Genomic DNA, 18826 nt, shown 5'->3' on the forward strand with positions numbered 1-18826 from the left:
TTTACAGGGTTAATTCCCTTAGTTCTCCTCCCCTAATTGTTTTCATATGAAAAACTAAATTAATTTGAATTAAATCGTGTTTCGAACATCCTTCATCCCACAGAAGCTTAAGATCAGCTGTAAAAGAACTTTCTGATTTCAAAACGTTCAACTTGGCATTTATCTGCCCAGAGACTCAAGTTCCCACAATGCTCCACAGCTGTGTTTCTGGCTTACGTCACAGCATGCTCTTTCCGCTTCCTCCCGTCTCTCCAGCGCTAGCTGCGTGGTTTAGCGGCGTTAGCTTGTTGGGTCCCGCTGCTGGCCGGTTATTCTATTAATCTGCGAGTTTGGATTGAATCCCACCAGAATGTCGTACCACGAAGAGGAGGAAGTAAGTATTTATGATCGATTCGACATATTGAAAATCTGATTTTGAAATATTTGTGACACACGGGTTAGCCGCTTAGCACCTAGCAGCAGTTCCAGCCGGTGTAACTGTAGGTAGCTAGCTAGCATGAGAGCCAATATTGTTGATTCTAACGGAGTAAGCTACATCTGTTAGCTGTATCTAATGTCAGATAACTAAGTTTAAGAAGGTTAAGATAGATATGCAGTACAGTAAACCGACGCTACTGTTTACTGTACTTGTACTACAGTAAAGTAAATGACAAATATTCCAGCATCAGCTAAATACTCAAATAACATCTTTTTCTCCACAGTACGATCCTTATGCCTACTCAAATGACTACGATCTGCACACAGGTAAATATAAGAGTAAATGTTTGAACGTTTTGAATGTTTTTAATCAGGATAAATTGATATGAATCTAAATACATTAGTGTGTTTTTTAAATTGTGAAATTATCTTAATCAATGAATTCAAAAGGGAAACTTTGTTTAGATTCATAATAAATAAGATAGTAAAATATGGTTGCTTGAAATTAATCTTCAATTTTCACTTTTTATGTGAAATTACTGAAAAGAGTTAATGTTTCTATCTAATTTAATTGGATTCACCTGCAGTTGGACACCTGAAGCCTCTCTAAACAAAGTTCTTCTATTCGCAGGTGATCCTAAAGCAGATCTGGCGTATGAGCGGCAGTACGAGCAGCAGACCTACCACGTCATTCCAGAGGTCATCAAGAACTTCCTGCAGTATTTCCACAAAACCATCTCTGATCTAATCGACCAGAAGGTTTACGAGCTGCAGTCCAACCGCGTGTCCAGCGAGAGCATTGAGCAGAAGATCTACGAGATTCAGGACGTCTACGAGAACAGGTGAGCCTAACGCTTCATAGAGACAGCCGATGTGTGTGTGTGTGTGTTGGCATGAAGAATGTTTAATCTTGATTTTGCTTTGCTTCTAAACAGCTGGAACAAGTTGACTGATCGTTTCTTCAAAACTTCCCCGTGGCCTGAAGCTGAAGGCATCGCCTCGCTTGTTGGCAATGGTGAGAGCATCATCCAATCAGATTACAGTTCAAACCAGAAGTTGACATGCAACTTTTTTCTCTCACTGCCTGAAGTTTAATCAGACCAAACTTCTTTAGTTTCAGCTCAGTCAGAATTACCAAAACTATTTCTATTTACTTAAATAATAAGGTATTTTAGTTTAATCATAAATCAAATCTGTCAGAGATTTATTAATCTTTTGAAAATCAGAAGTTTACATTGTGATTTTTTTTTTCTTTGTTTTGACTTGATGGGGAAGTCAAAAGAAATCAGCCAAGGTCTCAGGACGGTGTCTTCTCATAATGTGTGTGTAAATATCTGGTTTAATTGCAAAGTTTTAGTGTTTTATTAATGAAATACATCAAAATGAGTTTTTTTTGGAGTTCTTCAGTGTGAAAAAATGTTAAATGGATAATGTAGTTTGAAATACCTGAGGTACTCTAAACTTTAGACTTCTCCTGTAAAGGTGTTACTTCCTGCTCATGTAAAGCTGATTTTGGTGTTTGTCATTTGCACAGATGCTGTTTTCCTCATCCTCTATAAGGAGCTCTATTACAGACACATCTACGCTAAAGTCAGCGTGAGTATCGGCGTGATGTTAACGTCTGGTCGGGTTCTGGAGCTGCAAACATTCTCTCAGAACCGTCGTCTCTGTGTGTGATTAGGGTGGACCCACTTTGGAGCAGAGGTTTGAGTCGTATTACAACTACTGCAACCTCTTCAACTACATCCTCAGTGAGTGCAACCATCCTGGTGCCGTAGCTTTAGATGCCGTAGATGCATCAGTTATATGACAACATGTGGCTGTGAACAGATGCAGACGGCCCCGCCCCTCTGGAGCTGCCAAACCAGTGGCTATGGGACATCATTGATGAGTTCATCTACCAGGTGTGCATCATATTACGAACTTTAATCATGGAATGAAATGATAAAATTCTATAGTTTGTGTTTTATTTAGGGATGCACCGATCCACTTTTTTCTCTTCCAATGCGATATCTGTATCATATCTGCATCGGCCAGTACCGATCCGATACAGAAAAACAGCTGACTTGACTTAAAATGTTTTTTTTTAACACAAACATAAATGTACTGAATTACACATTTATTTGACAACTCTGAACCAGTAAAGTACACTTAAATACACCAACAACTATACTGTCACAGTAATAAATTTTCTGGACAATAAATTGTTCCAGTAATTATTCCAATAAATGATAATATTGTTTTGAGAGCATTTTCTACTAATTTAGTGTGATTGGCATAATAATGGAAGAATACGTTCTCAAAGGTCAATAAACTTAAAATTTTAATGAACATTTAACACTTTAACTGGAAGACATTTTAAATATCTAAAATAAATAAAAAAACAAACAAAATGAATTGTAAAGTCACAAATCTGTCCTTCAAAAACAGAGCCAGCTGAAACCAAAGCACCAGACTGAAGACTTGTCATCCAGTTTTTGGTAGAACAGAAGAAAAATGATAAATAATGCAAAATGAAATTGCGTTCATTTTAATTTATCATATAATTAACTGATTTATTACTTTTTGTGAAAGGCCTACTGCAAATCATCTTTCAAATGGTTCAGAAAGTGCAGTTAGGAATTCTAAATGTAATATAAGATAAATAATAAAGCATGATGTCTCTCAGAGTGTAAAGTATAGAACTAGACAGAATAGATGTGCCCTTATGGATCCTGACTGATCCAGATATTAACATTGGTTCAGTTCATGTCTAGTTTAATGGAAACAGGAAACCTGCTCCGTTTCCTCCACAGTTCCAGTCCTTCAGTCAGTACCGCTGCAAAACAGCCAAGAAGTCCGAGGAGGAAATCGAGTTTCTGAGGAACAACCCGAAGATCTGGAACGTCCACAGCGTCCTCAACGTCCTCCACTCCCTGGTGGACAAGAGCAACATCAACCGGCAGCTGGAAGTCTACACCAGCGGAGGTAAGCTCATGTTCTGGTGTTGCATTTAGGCGCAACGTTTAAAGCAAAGGTAACATAGATGACTGAAGGCTGTCACCCATTGGTCGGCTGCAGGAGATCCAGAGAGTGTTGCTGGGGAATATGGCCGCCACTCCCTGTACAAGATGCTGGGCTACTTCAGCCTGGTGGGTCTGCTGCGGCTGCACTCCCTGCTGGGCGATTACTACCAGGCCATCAAAGTCCTGGAGAACATCGAGCTCAACAAGAAGGTGAGAGAGAGACTTCCTGTTGGAGAGACTTGTTGGTGTTCAGCGGCCTGATCGCACTTCCTGTCCTTCAGAGCATGTACTCCCGCGTGCCGGAGTGCCAGATCACCACCTACTACTATGTAGGATTTGCCTACCTGATGATGCGGCGTTACCAGGACGCCATCCGAGTGTTTGCCAACATCCTGCTCTACATCCAGAGGACGAGGAACATGTTCCAGAGGTCAACCTACAAATACGAGATGGTCAGTACAGCCGTGATGGTTTAATTTTACTGATGTAAAGTGATGGGATTGAAACTTTTCATCGCCTGGGATGTTTTTAGATCAATAAGCAAAACGAGCAGATGCACGGCCTCCTGGCCATCGCCCTCACCATGTACCCCATGCGCATCGACGAGAGCATCCACACCCAGCTGAGGGAGAAATACGGAGACAAGATGCTGCGCATGCAGAAAGGGTGAGAGACGATGTGGGCCAACAAAAGTTTTACCCTGGGAGACGAAACTGACAAATTCAAACCACTGGAAGGCCACAAAATTCATTAAACTGGAAATACGAATTTGCAATTTTGCAAATTCAGGCAAAATCAATGCATAGCAAAGCATAATCAAGAGTTTATTGCAGATTTTCCTCAAAAGTCTTCAAAAACTCCCACCTGCAGGTGACGGTATTACTGACTTCTATTAGTGCTGTCTCTGCCGTGATGTCAAACTAAAATCCATGACTGATGTGGCGAGTAATTTAAGTTCTTTAAAGTATAAAAATGTTTGTGTCCAATCTGTCTGCCTTTTTCTTTCTTCTACATGTAGATTTTGAAGGAGATTTAATGAGGAAAAATGTAAAAATGGTGAAATCTCAGAGACTGAATATGGAATAGTGACTAGCTGCTAGTTGAAGAAGTCAGTTCTGTAATTTTCACACAAATGTGTCTTAGTCTCTGCTCCTTCTGATTATTATTATTAGCCGGTACTGCAGTACTTCCTGTCAGTTCTTCATGGACTTTGTTCTGTTCTCATTTCAGAGACCTGCAGGTGTTTGAGGAGCTGTTCAGCTTTGCCTGTCCTAAGTTCCTGTCGCCTGTGGTGCCAAACTATGACAACGTTCACCCCAACTACCACAAGGAGCCCTTCCAGCAGCAGCTCAAGGTGTTCGCTGAGGAGGTGCAGCAGCAGGCTCAGCTCTCCACCATTCGGAGGTGATGGATGTTTAGCATCTCTTCTCGAGATTACACAGCGGCTGTTTAACCCTCCTGTTACCATGCCGACAGCTTCCTGAAGCTGTACACCACCATGCCAGTGGCCAAGCTGGCGGGCTTCCTGGACATGTCGGAGCAGGAGTTCCGCATCCAGCTGCTCGTCTTCAAACACAAGATGAAGAACCTGGTGTGGACCAGCGGCATCTCGGCGCTGGACGGAGAGTTCCAGTCTGCATCCGAGGTCGACTTTTACATCGACAAGGTAAAAGTTCTACTTCCTGTTTCTGTTTACAGAGCTGTGAAAAAGTCTTCACATCCTGACAGACTTCTTCTGTTTGCTCAAGAGTTTTAACTCATTAAACAATAATAATTTATACATAATGAAATAAAATAACTCAGATTTTAGTTGAAGAGGAATGTACAAATACATATATTTACTGTAAAGCTAAAAGTTAAGAAAAAAAACATGGTAATAAACTTGTAGAATATTTTAACTCATATTTTCTGTTTCTACATTTTCTGTGAAAAATGTAAAAAAAAAAAAATCTAAATAGTATGTATCTTCGTCAACTTTCTATTCCGGAGGGAAAACATGTTACCAGTCTTAAACTTTAATCAGGAGCCTCACAAAATGATATTAAGGGCCAGATCTGGCCCCGAGGCTGCGCTTCGGAACCCCCTGTACTTGCATCGACTTAAATTGAATCGAGTTTGGCTCTGCCACGCCAAAACATTTGCTTTTCTACTGTTTTTAAGTTATTCTTTTAAAATATTTCTTTTCGAGATCTTTCAGCCATTACAGGTTTTATTCATATGATTCTGGACATTTTCACCAAAGTAGATAGTTGCCTTGTATCTGATGACCAGGTTAGTTTGAAGTTTTTTTCCTTTAATGATTGAAATCCTCAACTGAAAACTGCTTTTTTCTAATTACTCAGGTTGACTTTATTGGTCCGAAACATTAAGTTGGACAAAGAAAAGCAGAAACAACAGCAGAGATGTGTATGAAGGAAAATATCTGTAATTGAAAGATTGTGAGAACTCCCAGGAATTTAAATTAATTTATACACAAACATATGTCTTTTTATATATGTTTATGCATACAATTTAATTGTAGATGAAAAACGGTTTTATGTTTAACAGGACATGATCCACATTGCCGACACAAAAGTTGCTCGTCGGTACGGAGACTTTTTCATCAGACAGATCCACAAGTTTGAGGAAGTAAGTAGATTCACAAAGTTTAAAACGGCTGTAGAGCTTTAATCTATAAAACTGGACTAGAAAGTTTTCCAAGTATTTAAAACGAAACACATTCCCTGTTTCATTTATTTCTCCTTTTGTTTCCTCCAGTTAAACAGGACGTTGAAGAAAATGGCCATCACTGGCACCACCACGGCGACAGGAACCGCCACCAGCCGATGAGACCGGGCAGCTAACAGCCAAATCCTCTGCGGTGTAACTTAGTTTCCTGATGAAAAACTTTTCTATGTTACCTGGAAACAATAAAATTATGGAGTTGTCCGAAACAATCTGTTAACTTTTTATGTCTCTGGTGCACATTTATAATTTTGGACCACCGGGTGGCAGTATTTCCAAACTGTTGCACCTACTTGTGTTTGTTAAAAAAAGTATTTTCCTCTGGACAAATTTTGCTTTAGAGGATTCTATCAACAGGTCCAGCTCAAATTATTTAGAGGTTTAATGTTTTATACAAATCTTTAAAAAAATCAACTAGCTAAAACTTATCCAAATGAACAAAAAGGCAAATATAATATTGTGTGTATCAAACGTTGCTTTATCAACCATTATGACTCCAGATATTAAGCTCAGGTTTCGTCCTTGTGGTGCGTCAGGCATCACATTATTGCAGACACTCGAATCAGAGACCATTTGCATATTTTAATTAGCACAGATCATCCCACAACATTTCCCAACACAGATCTCATGGCTGGTGACAACAATAATAAAAAAAAGAAACAAACTTACAAAACAGGAATATAAAACATATTTTTTTTTCCATTACACACCACTCAACAGAAACATCTGTTATACAAGGGAAACAAATGGACATGTCACCATAACACTATATACTCATACGCCAAACATCCAACATGACTTCCTTAACGGTTTTGGTAAGACAACATTTTTCTTCAAAAATATCTTTTGATTCAATGTTTTTTTTTTAAATACAAAAATAAAAATAAAGCAAAATTTCTCACTTTGAGCTTGACAGTGAGTCCCCCCCCCTGATCCCACGTGGCAGTGTAAAATCACTGGGCACATTGCCATCTTAACGTCTATAAAAATTTTATTTGCTTTTAGAAATATTTTATTTCCTTTTTGATAAAACCTTTTTTTTTATCTTCCTCATCATTTCTAAGGAACTGTCCACCATGTATTTGGAACTTCTTGTTTCTGTGCTGACCATAATCACCTGCCCAAGAGCGTTTCCAAGTTTTTTGCTTCCATCAGGAGCTTCTTCACCCTCATTCTTCTGTGATTTGTGTAAAATCACTGAGAAAACAATGAAAAATTCCTCAGTTATTTCCAAACTATTGAAACATCCATTGCTATTCCCGTCCACACTATGGTACACTGACTGTAATCATGTTGCCAAAGCAATTCTCTAAAAATCTGCCTGATTATTTTATGTTCTCGGTTTCCCTTTAGAGGCCATCTGCTGGTCTGAGTGTGTGTAGATTGATGTATGTGTGTGTTTTTGTGTGAGTGTCTGCAGTCCAGGCATAAGTTTCAAAAGGATTCATGAGAATGAGGCACCTTTTAGATGAGTTTAAGGTCATGGTTGGAGCAAATGTTGCCCGCTCCATCTCGTTCACTCAGCATTTTAATGACTGCGAGGGAAACCTTTTGTCTTGCTGAAGACGGGGATCCTGCAGGTGGATTAAAACTTTACAAACTGGTACTGTGACCATTTTCATCAATGAAAGAGCCAGTCAAACCAGCTCACACTCAGTGTGAGTGTCCTCTTGCAGGATGTTTCACTGAAGCACTGGCTGAAGAGCTTCCCTAGACTACAAACACTTCCCCTCCAGTCCTTTTCAGGAGGATGGAGGCACAAGGACACACACAAGCCCGGTTGCCCTCAGACCAGCGAGGCCTCGGCTAGTCATAACTCTGTGATCTCCAGGGGACTCTCTGACAGGGTGTCCCCGTCCTTGTGGCGGTGCATGGGGGTGGATTTAGCCGACTCCGTGCGAGCGTTTCTCTCTGAGTACAAGCCGCCATCTGCGTTCAGCGCCTCTAGAGAACGTGCCAGAGCCCGCTGGTCGTCCTCCGGCAGGCTGTTGATATCTGAGGTCAGGAGGGTGCCTGTGCTGCCATGGACCACATGGACGCCTTCAGGCCCCTTTAGCTCCACGGGAAGTTTGTGCTTGAACCGCAGAGTGCCGCGTCCACCAGCCAAGTCCAAATTCTCATCTTCATCGTCGTCCAGATCACTCTGGATTAGCTTTTAGAGACAGAGAAAGAGAGTCAGTAAGATAGCGTGAGGCTAAGCACAGAAGGTTGCCAGGAATACATTTGTAAGATAAAGAAAGTACTCTCCTCTGATTGCCCTTTTCCACTAGTGCCAGCTCAGCACAACTCGACTCCACAAGGGGTTTTCACTAATACCAGCTACGTGGTTCAGGCTGTTTTTAGTACCTATTTCTCTGGAGTGTCCAGAGTTGGGTTGATGTCACAAGACTGTCTGGTTGTGTCACAAAAGCAACTCACTTGTTATAATCTGATCCACCATTTATAAAATCTTGTGAGCTTGTGCAACTTTTTGGGCTCTTGGACCAGCTGACTATACCCACCAACTACAGTAGAACTCAATTGTGATGGAACCCCCCCCCCCCGAACTGAATGGACCAATAGAGCCAGGTCTAGCCACCTTGCTATAGGTAACATTTGTTACACTTTCAGCTGGTGAGGTTTGCTGTGTGTCAAACAAACGAAACTCTGAGCAGCCTGTTCCACCCCTCACCTGTGGGTGCACTGCACCAAGACTTGGTGAAGAAAACACTGTACAACTTTCTTCTTCACAAAATGAAAACATAAGTGGCAGCATCAGATTTTAGCGTTTGTAAGATTTCTTTTTTGTACTGTAAAAAATCTTGAGGTATTTCTCCTGTTAACACTGGACTTGCATGTTTGTTTTGGTTGTATTTACCCAGAATGCCCTGCGCGGTAGTCCACTTCCTGCTTTTTGAACAATCTCCAGTCTGCCCAGTGTTCACATATGCATTCAAACCACCCCAGAGTTCACTTCAACCAAACCCAGAGCTATGTATGTAGCTCTGGGTTCAGTTATGCATTCACAACTCCCCAAATGGACTGGACTTCCCAGGCAAACGAACTGGAGTTGGATGAAAGTGGACTGAACGGGCTGGTCTGAATGCGCCATAAATGTACAAAACCACACAACAGATCCCACACTGACATTCTTTATTTGACAAAGAACATAAATCTTCAGAGAATCACTTTCAGCAACAATAACTCAACAATATAACTTTTTCCTTCCTCATATTATTAGAAATTAATTTTAGACTAATCATCTTAAACCCGTTGCTTCAGTTCAGAGGTTTGCAGACATTTCCGTCAGGCGGTTGTTGACCCAGTTTGCGTCTAGCTTGAACCCTGAGAAGATAAGACGGCTTCATCTGCTATACAATAAAATGCAAATGTGATCGTCTCAATGGCTACCCTGCTCTGGTTGCAAGGCCAAATCGCCACTCCTCTACCACCGTGTTTGATAGTTGGTATGAGTCGTTTGTGCTGATGTGGTCTGTTCGAGTTTGTCCAAAAATGGTGCTGAGCATTGAAGCATGAAATATGTACAGCTCTTTGTTCTCGTCTTCCTAAAGAACACCGTTACACAAGTCTTGTGGTTCATTCAGATGCAACTTTGCAGACCTAAATCATGCTGCAAGAGAGGACAGGGTTTTTCCCGACAGCCTTCTCAAAGAAATCATACCCGTTGATTCTTTTTCTAACTGTGCTAGATCACTCAGTTGGTGTTTTGCAATTTCTTTGAGCATTGCACTGTCTGCTGAGTCATCAACTCCTGGGAAAATCATCAGCTGTCCTAAATGTTCTCCACATTAGATTGTTTGAAAATTGATGCTTTGTTGATGCCTTTCCATCTTGGGGTTGAGTTCATTATGCTTTAAAGACGCAAAATGCCAAAACCAAATCTTTCTGAGTTGCTCAGACTTGCTGATGATCAATTCTTATATCCTTCAGAAAAAGCAAGGGTGTACTTTTCATTTTGTCTTCATCTCTGTATAATTTACAATGACACTGTAGAATCAGCTTCTTTTTGTACTCTCATTTATAACAGATAAAGAGCATGTACTTTCTTTTTTTCACAAGTTGTGTACATAGATATGTTTGAAAATGCAAAAGAAGGGATCATTTCATCTGAATAAATGTAAAAAGTAAAAATAGACAAGTGTGAAACAGATTAAGAGATGGATCAAAGGATAAGCAGAGTTCCAACAGATCTGGTGCACATCGAAGAGAGTAAATGCACCAAGTATCGAGTAGAAGAGTAGAAATGTCAGTATTTTGACAAATCTTGTGTTAAAAGTCTTGCAATGATTTAAAAAGAGCAGAAGTTCAGAATCATGAACTTCTGCTTCATGATTCCAGACATGAAGCAGAAGTAGTGAAAATGTGCACCATCAGAACACGAGAGAGGGAATCAGAAGAACAGTTCGATCACTCTGAGTGGCAGTGAAGAAGACCAGATGCAGAGAGCTCAGCGGTTTTTCTTCCAGGCCCACCTCAGTAACTGATGACTTATCTCCTTCTCCTTGGCCGGTGGAAACAGTGGCGAGCCGCGCTGCAAAGAGCTTTTTCAGCCTCAGATAGTCATCCAGAACCACCTTCAGTAGAGAACCCTGACAGGACGGCAGTTAGGATCAGACAAACTGACACAATCCGCCCCATAAGCCCGAACTTCAACCCCTGAACCTACAGCCTGCAATCAGGACATGAGTAACTGTCTTTGACTCCACCGCTCAGTGCTTCTTGATTGGAGTTAGGATGAGTACATACATCAATGTTTCTGCATGTTTGCTTCCTTTGATGCGTCTTACCTTGATGGGCCCTTCCCTCATAATCTGACCCAGCTTAGCGATGTTGTCGTACTCCTGAATGGCGGCTCTCAGGTAGCGATCGTCCTCTGGCCTCGCTTGAGGCTCGCGACCAAAGGTCCCCTGAAAGGAAAACCACACAGTCATCATAGTAATCAATTCTGAATTACCAACTATTATTGTACCAATTATTGTTCTAGGAAACACTGAAGTTATAGGTTGGAGATTCAGTCCATCCTGGAAAAAGAACAACTCAAAGTAATCCATAAATCCCAGACTGTAGGAATAAGCTGAGCAGTGAAGCCAGATGAATGTTGATACTGACGTGTGTGCGCGCCGGGCTGTTCCACAGGTCGGTGATCTCACTCAGGTTCTCTGGCAGGTCGTCTTCATGATCAGCCTGAGCAGCAAGCTCCAAGTTACGACAGAATGGGTCCATCCACACGGGATTCGCTCTGCAGGAAGAAACGTGCAACTAACCCCCAAGTCAACTTTTTGTTTGCAAATAAACTGTCTAAATAGGTTACTTAGGGTTCTATATTTATGCTATACTTATGTTTCAGTGCGAGTTTTTACATCTTTGTGTAAATTTCATTAATCTTGCAATATTGTGCCTAAAACTGACTTAGTCCTGGCCTCTTTGGGTTGAAGGGTGGCTACTGCAGTTACATTTTTCTATTTGTTACAGTGGTACAGTTTGGTACCTTTGCCACTCAGCCCGGTTCGGGTATAAAACAGTTTCGGTCTGCCACAGCCCCCCCTGGTGGTGAGTCAAAAGTTGAAAACGCCATAAAAGTCTCCAACAACATGAAGAAAAAGTTGCTAGATTTGTTGCTAGTCGGGGGTTTTTTCAACGAGAAAATCGCGAGAGGGTCTGAAACGTCAATAAATGTAGTGACAAAGTAGATAAATTGGTAAAATAATATAAAAATCGCCAAACTCTTTTAATAAAGAAAGTATGCCACTCAGGACATAGATCTCACCCCTCAAACGAGTACTTGTTAGTGTTTGGCATATCCAGAATATCCATTAGACCTTGGTTTCCTGCATAGGTAAACGAAATAATAGGAAAAGCTGTTATGCATTAGTTCCAAAGTAACGTTTGCCAACAGCTAACAAGGCTGTGTGTAAAGCTGCCCCCTTACCTGTTGATCCTGCAACAATAGCTTTAAGCTTCCTCTGGTGTCTGCAGGAAAAACATCAGGAGAAGATAAAGACGTTAGTTTGCAGATTAAAACATTTGCGCCTTGGCTGCTTTTAAATCACTCCGCAATCCGCATTGAAAAGAAATCTGCTACAGTGGAAATATCTACAGGATTCTTACACTCTGCGATAATGCCAGTTCATTGTTACAAACAAAATCCCCGCCAAGCACAGCAGCACGGCCAGGATAATGATCACCAGCTGGGAACGTGAAAGAAAACAGAAAACCAGCAGTGAAAAACTTCCACAGTGTATGAGCTCATGGATGGCGGCTGTGCAGACCTGCAGGGTGGAGATGTCATCAGGCAGTTTGTCACCGATGGCAGGCTGAACGTCCACCACGTTGTACGTCCGGAACAAACTCCTCAGCTGCTCCTTGTTCTCATCGATCATCTGGATGACTCTAGGATCACACAGCACAGTTCCTAGTCATTATGATCAGAACCTGAATGATCAGAACCTGAATGATCACAGAACTTAAAGGCGAATAAAAAAACAACCTTTCCACATCCAGGATGGTGTTGGTCTGATTGTTGACGACGTGGATCAGCATGTCGGTCTGAGAGTAGCTCACTCTGCCCTTCTTGTCCACATGGAACTATATATTATGACATATTAAAATATCATACACAGTGGCCTTTTATCCCACAATTTGCTTTATAATAAAAACTTCATTGTATTTTTATTGGAATTTTATCTGATTAACCAGCATACATTCTCCCCCCCGTATTTGTGTTCAGAGTGAACCTGGATGCTGATGCTGTGGACAAGAAGGAAAACCAGTAACAGTCAGTCTCACTACAAATCTGAAGAGGCCTCTAACTGAAGACTGCTGCTGTGTAACAGAATCATGACTCTCATAACTTGCTAAAAGCATAACATAATACGGATGACAACATCAGCTGTTAGCAGCTCTGCTACTCCACCTCATTTGCTATTGCTACTCCTCTTTAAATCTCTGCCTGGACAGAGAGACGTTGAAGTAGGGGATTTATGATCCTTCCTTGTTCTCTCTGCTCTGCATCCATGAAGCCTGTTTTTCAGCTTTGCTTTTATTAAATTTTATTTTACCCTTTTACTTTATAAAGGTTCAGCCTATTTAGAAAAATAAATTATCTCAAATGTTCCAACATTATGTAAAATAAATGTAAATACATGCCACAATTTTATTTTTTAAGCCTTTCTTCTGTAGCAGATAAGCAGAGATTTGCTGCTTTCTTTTTGTCTGACACAAAATCCCAACAAAATACAGATCTGTACTTTTTAAGACTGTTTATTAAAAACAGGGTGAAGATGAGGAAGTCTCACCTGAATGTCGTCCAGGTTGACAATAGCTCCTGTGATGTTGGACAGCAGGCTGATGAAATTGTCCTGGTTCTCGCGGACCCAGTCTGGTATCTCGTTAAAGACGATCTTGACCCGCTGGTCGTCTCGGAGGATATAGATGTTCACATTGGTGGTTGAACTGTGGCCGGCGAGGTCACAAGCTAAGATCTCAAGCTGGAAGTAGCCTGGATTGTAAGCTGTGAAGAGGTCGTAAGTTCGGATCATTCCGTCCGTCAAACCTGCGACGACATGGAAAAGGAAGCGAGTCATTCTGTGGGAGCCAAAATCTCACACAAAGATCCAATTATTCTCATTATGTGTTCCAAGGTGTGAGGAATCACACACTGCACATGCTGGAGGAGCTGAACAGATTCGTCAAACAAAAACACTAACATCCTGAAACATTGCTTGTTTTTGTAACATTTTTCTATTCTACAAACACATAATTGCCAAAAATACGTGTGTTTTTGACAAGCGGACAGATATAAGTGCAATAAGAGGTTTTACTTCTGTCTGAAATCAATCAGACCCACATCAGTTAATCTTTCTCTAGAGCATTGAATTAAAGTGGGAGCAGGAACAGCAGAGCTCTCCTGCTAATCCAGGACAGTCAAGAACACCAGGAGTAGATTTTAATGTAACTCCAAAGTTTTTCGTTTTAAAGAGTCTGTCAGAAACTAGATCTAATGTCTACTGACTAAACTGTGATTTCTCACCAATGGTGAAGATGTTGCCCACATCCTCGCTGCCGTTGCTCTGGGTCTGGAAGTAGCGGATCGTAACGATATGGTACTGGACCACGCTGTTGTTCCCGATGTCGTTATCTGTAGCCACCAACCTGATGAGATCTGAGCCAACTTTAGCATTTGCTGCAACGCCTGAAACAAAAACACAAACCAAAGGTTAGTCTGGTTTTATACCAGACGATGATTCACCAGCCAGCAGCAGCATCTGTTACCTGCTGTGTATTCTGCCTTAGCAAACCGTGGCGTCTGGTCATTTATGTCCTCGAGTTCGATCCGGACTTCCAGAAGGCTCGGGTCTAGAGCAGGGTTCAGCGCTTTGGCCCTTAGTGACCTCTGACCTTTGGGAGGGGTCCAGCTCCTGTTGCTGGAAGCCTTGATGATGATGGAGTAGGCCGGGATCTCCTCCCGGTCCAGATCCCTCAGAACCTTCAGCTCTCCATCAAGACTCAGGCCAAAGTTTGCATCACTGTTTCCTCCTTCAGCAGGACATGAAACAGATTTCTGTGAAGATGAATCTTTGGAAATGTCTGCATTATTCTTTTGCTTTTGAAGTGCGAATGCTTTCATGTGCTCAGACAATACGTTCAGGAAAACCCCTTGAAACCAGGATGAAATCACCATAGATAAATTCATATTTTACATCATAAAACACAAAACACTAACATTCAGTGGTGGGATGTACTTATTGTACTTAAATACATTTTCTATATATCTGTACTTTACTTAACTAGATTTAATTGAGGGTACTTTGGACTTTTACTCCACTGTATTTCTGTAATGTTGAATTACACGTTACATTCATATCACTAGTCACGTTGCGTTTTTCTTTTTGTTTATTAAAACTTTTACTTGAACGTGTTTACTGCAGTTAAAATAACAAATTGCTTTTTTGCTTTGAGTTAAATGAAAACTTTAAAATGTATAATTATTCCTCTTACTTATTAGGCTAAATGACATTTAAGTCTGCAGGTCTTCCCAGAATTTTTGATGCACCAAATCATAAAGTGTAAACTGTGTCACAAATCATAAACCCAATAAAAACATGCATTTATCTGCAGCATTACTCTTTAAAACGGTACAATACTATTGATATATTAAAGAAAATATGCATACAGTTAATAATATTCTATATCATTGGATTAGGTAATAATTTCGAGAAGTATTTCTACTTTCAATACTTATTGAATACTTTTTAAAAGCAAGTACTTTTACTAGAATACAGTTTTGTTTGTTAATTTGTAGTTTTATTTAAGTACAGAGTTTGAATATTTCCTCCACCATTGAATGTTTCATACCTGTAATGAAATAGTAGACGATGGCGTTGGAGCCCTCATCGGCGTCCACAGCTCTGGTTACGTTTCCCACCACGGTACCAGAGGGAGAGTGTTCTGGTACTGTCAGCTTCTGGTAGGGTAAGCTGCCACGCTGCGGAGAAAACGAACCATCACAACATGCAAACATCCATAAACTGCACACATAAATTACAGCTCAACATTACTGGTGGCTTGAGGAAGACCGGTTCATTATCGTCAATATCCAACAGCGCCACCTGCAGAGGCTGGGTGGTCTCATAAGGCACTGGTTGGCCCATGTCACGGGCCACGATGATAAGCTGAGGAGTGATTTGCACACAGTTACTGAGGGCGGCGCAATGGCCCTGTGTTGGATGCAGGAGCTGCAGGAGAAGGCGGACTCACGCTGAGCAGCGCTTGTTTCTCCCGGTCCAGTTTCACCGTAGTGGTGATGACCCCAGACATGGTGTCGATGTGGAAGTTTTCCCAGTCTCTGTTCCCAGCGCCAGTCTGCAGGAAGGCGTAGCGGACCTCTCCGTTCACGCCCTCGTCTGAGTCGGTGGCATGGACCTCATACACAGGCAGGCCTGGAGGCTGCTCCTGCACAAAGGAAGAGTTGCAAAAAAGCAATCAAAACTCAGATTCAATACAGTTTGAGATAGTTTTGTAGACCTACTCTTTCTCCCAGGACTTGCAAATTTTAGCCTTGGTCTTTAATTTGTTACCATTTTTTGCAAAAATAAGAAAGAAAATAAAAAACTGCTATAGCATCTTTTGCTAAGAGGAGTAGATCTTCACCTTTTAAAAAATCACGTCACCTGCTATACTCAAGTATTGCATTACATAAAAGTCTCCAGGCTTGATTTTCCCACTATTAGCTGGAAGTTCATCAAATGAGACAAAAATCTGCTTTGTGAAACAAAAGAATAAAAGTTCTGTTGGTTTAAGGATTTTATTTTTTATGTATTATGTTGTGATTTCTGCTGTTTTCTCGGATGCCATTTATATATTGATCCAATCTGATCTAAAATAACATCACATTGCATTTTAAATCATCTGTGTCATTCACTGCTTTAGCTCCTGATCCTGTTTGAGTCGGGTAGAGTTGTGCAGAGAGCAGCTGAAACTCTGATGAATAAGTTTTATAACAAAATGGATCAAATGGGAAAACAACGTCTTCACACAATTCACCTCAAAACCGAAAATAAAAAACTTTCCCACCTGAATTATCAATGAGTCACATGAAAACAGAATAAACATGCTAACATTAGCTTAGCATTAGGGGAGCCGATACCTCAGAGATATGAATAATGGTTCCATTAGCTGGCCTGACAAACACAGGTCTGTTGTCGTTGACGTCTATGACTGTGATGATCAGGTCTGCAGTGCCCCATAGGGGAGGACGCCCCTGGTCCGTAGCTACAACGGTGAAGTTGAAACGCTCAGAAGACTGGAGCAGGCGGCGTGATCGCACCAGTCCGGTGATTGGATCCAGGGAGAAGGCATCTGAAAACCCAAAAAGACACCATGACTGATGAACACACTGCACCAAAAATGATTCCACAAAAACAATCAATAAAATAGCTCACAAACTACTCGAACATTTGTAGTTCTAATTTGGCAAAATGTGAAAAGTTGAAGTGGCATGAATATTCTGGCAAAGAAAATGTTGTTTTGGTCAATTCTTACCTAAATTTGGCCCAAGTATGCTGTAGATTAAGGCAGCATTCTCTCCTTCGTCCAGGTCAATGGCAGAGATGGTTATCACAGACGTACCGCTGGGCTCGTTCTCAAACACACTGGTGTTATACACTCGCTTTGTGAAGCGCGGTCGGTAGTCGTTTACATCCAGCACCGTCACCAGAACCTGATGATTCACAGATAAAGATGATTTGATCAGTTTTCACACAATCATGGTAAACATCTGCCAATATGTAGTTGTAATGAGCTCAGCAGAAGCGCGTTTCCACCAAGAGTTTGCCAATTGCTGCTGGCTAGTCTGAAGGAGCTGAGTTGGGCTGTTCTGTGATGTGAAAGCTCCAAGAAGGAGCTGCATCTAAAAGGTGGCGCTAGGTTCATCCAAATGTTTAGCACAGCTGAATGGTTGCCACGGGAGAGTCAAAGAATCGTCAAACATGCATGAAAGAATAAAAGTAAAACTCCAGGTATGATCTGGATGAAGGAATAACATTATAACATGATGTGAAGCTCAAAAACGTCAGTTTTACATAATACTGCCCCTTTAAAGTACCAAAGTCTTCAAAATATTCTCCTTATTCTGACATTTAGAATATGAAAATATAAAAATATGAATATTGAAATACTAAAACCAGTAAAGTTTAGTCTAATTTAACATCTGAAAATAATGAAACATGTTTTTTAGACATATTGCAGTTTTGAAAAACTCTGACAATGTTTCAGTTGGTTTGATGTGATAGTTGTTTCTACCTGAACAGAGTTCTCTCTTCGGTTGTTAGGGCTCCCTCCTGGGTTGTCTCGTGCAACAGCAGTCAGAGTGTAGTGGTCCTTGGTCTCCCTGTCCAGAGGGGACAGAATGTAGATTTCTCCCTTACAAAGAAAGAGGAAAAGAATGATTAGGAAGGAAGTACTTAGTGGGAGTGGTGGCGTTATCAGAGCGAAGAGCTGAAAATGTAAACTGTGCATTGGGACAGTGTGAGCTTGCATTTCCAGACCGGATCACTTTCAGCAACCCGAGAAGAGCAAACACAGCAGGCCGCCTCTTAACCGTCAATGCATGCTTATCTTTTGTGTAAGGTTGTAAAAGAGGAACTGTCTGGCTTTTCTGTACGTGGTCAAAAGGTTATTTAAATAACAACTCTTGCAACACAAAGTATACATAACCAAAACCAACAAAAGTAAATAACAGGACTCCAGCTTGAAGAAGTTGCTCTGTAATTTACTGAACAGTAAGGAAAAGGCTGAATTGCAGCTTGTGAATGACCTTACAGTGGAAGGTTTGATGCCAAACTTGCCCTCTCCGTCCACAAGGCTGTACTCGATGACAGCGAAAAGTCCAGAATCAGCGTCTGTGGCTCTGACACGAGCTATGGTGGTGCCCAAGTCCACGTTCTCAAAGACGGGTTCCTTAAAACAAGACAAACATCGTGTGAGAATCAGCTGCATGTCAGCCAATCAGAACAACAACAAACACTTCCTTTATTCAGTTCAGTTCTAAATGTGAACCTCATTCTGTACAGATTCATTACAAACGATGATATACCAAGCATATCTCTGATCATCTGGATGATTGTGGTTTAAACCAATGAAAACCAATCATTCAGCTAGATTAGAATATTACAATATCATAT

The 18826-nt window shown here is 41.1% G+C and overlaps 2 protein-coding genes across 5 annotated transcripts in view; one reads left to right on the forward strand and one right to left on the reverse strand.

The window, feature by feature from the left end:
• The first annotated feature begins 212 nt into the window (after positions 1-212).
• On the forward strand, positions 213-6358 carry eif3s6ip (eukaryotic translation initiation factor 3, subunit 6 interacting protein). Its single transcript, XM_028005960.1, has 15 exons — positions 213-373; positions 702-744; positions 1049-1259; positions 1353-1432; positions 1952-2013; positions 2099-2168; positions 2248-2321; positions 3213-3384; positions 3478-3632; positions 3704-3874; positions 3955-4088; positions 4653-4826; positions 4899-5088; positions 5970-6050; positions 6180-6358. Exons 1-15 carry the CDS (start codon positions 350-352, stop codon positions 6249-6251), a joined length of 1713 nt encoding a protein of 570 aa, XP_027861761.1. The 5' UTR covers positions 213-349; the 3' UTR covers positions 6252-6358.
• Positions 6359-6708: 350 nt separating this feature from the next.
• Positions 6709-18826, reverse strand: part of cdh23 (cadherin-related 23) — a 191406-nt gene continuing 179288 nt past the window's right edge. Inside the window, exons 51-69 of one of the 4 annotated variants that reach the window (XM_028005954.1) lie at positions 18465-18602; positions 17946-18065; positions 17187-17364; positions 16792-17003; positions 15903-16097; positions 15704-15817; positions 15501-15630; positions 14418-14681; positions 14176-14337; positions 13442-13698; positions 12634-12731; positions 12416-12536; positions 12255-12334; positions 12076-12116; positions 11914-11974; positions 11256-11385; positions 10934-11053; positions 10619-10735; positions 6709-8298 (exon numbers count right to left, since the gene is read on the reverse strand). In XM_028005954.1, the coding sequence (XP_027861755.1) occupies positions 7957-8298; positions 10619-10735; positions 10934-11053; positions 11256-11385; positions 11914-11974; positions 12076-12116; positions 12255-12334; positions 12416-12536; positions 12634-12731; positions 13442-13698; positions 14176-14337; positions 14418-14681; positions 15501-15630; positions 15704-15817; positions 15903-16097; positions 16792-17003; positions 17187-17364; positions 17946-18065; positions 18465-18602 (2880 nt within the window). In that variant the 3' untranslated portion in view covers positions 6709-7956. Of the gene's footprint in view, positions 8299-10618; positions 10736-10933; positions 11054-11255; positions 11386-11913; positions 11975-12075; positions 12117-12254; positions 12335-12415; positions 12559-12633; positions 12732-13441; positions 13699-14175; positions 14338-14417; positions 14682-15500; positions 15631-15703; positions 15818-15902; positions 16098-16791; positions 17004-17186; positions 17365-17945; positions 18066-18464; positions 18603-18826 lie in introns of those variants that run through there. The other 3 variants (XM_028005956.1, XM_028005957.1, XM_028005959.1) reach the window with 3 other exon arrangements.

The sequence above is a fragment of the Xiphophorus couchianus genome, chromosome 22 (assembly GCF_001444195.1).
Source record: "Xiphophorus couchianus chromosome 22, X_couchianus-1.0, whole genome shotgun sequence".
Lineage (NCBI taxonomy): Eukaryota > Metazoa > Chordata > Actinopteri > Cyprinodontiformes > Poeciliidae > Xiphophorus > Xiphophorus couchianus.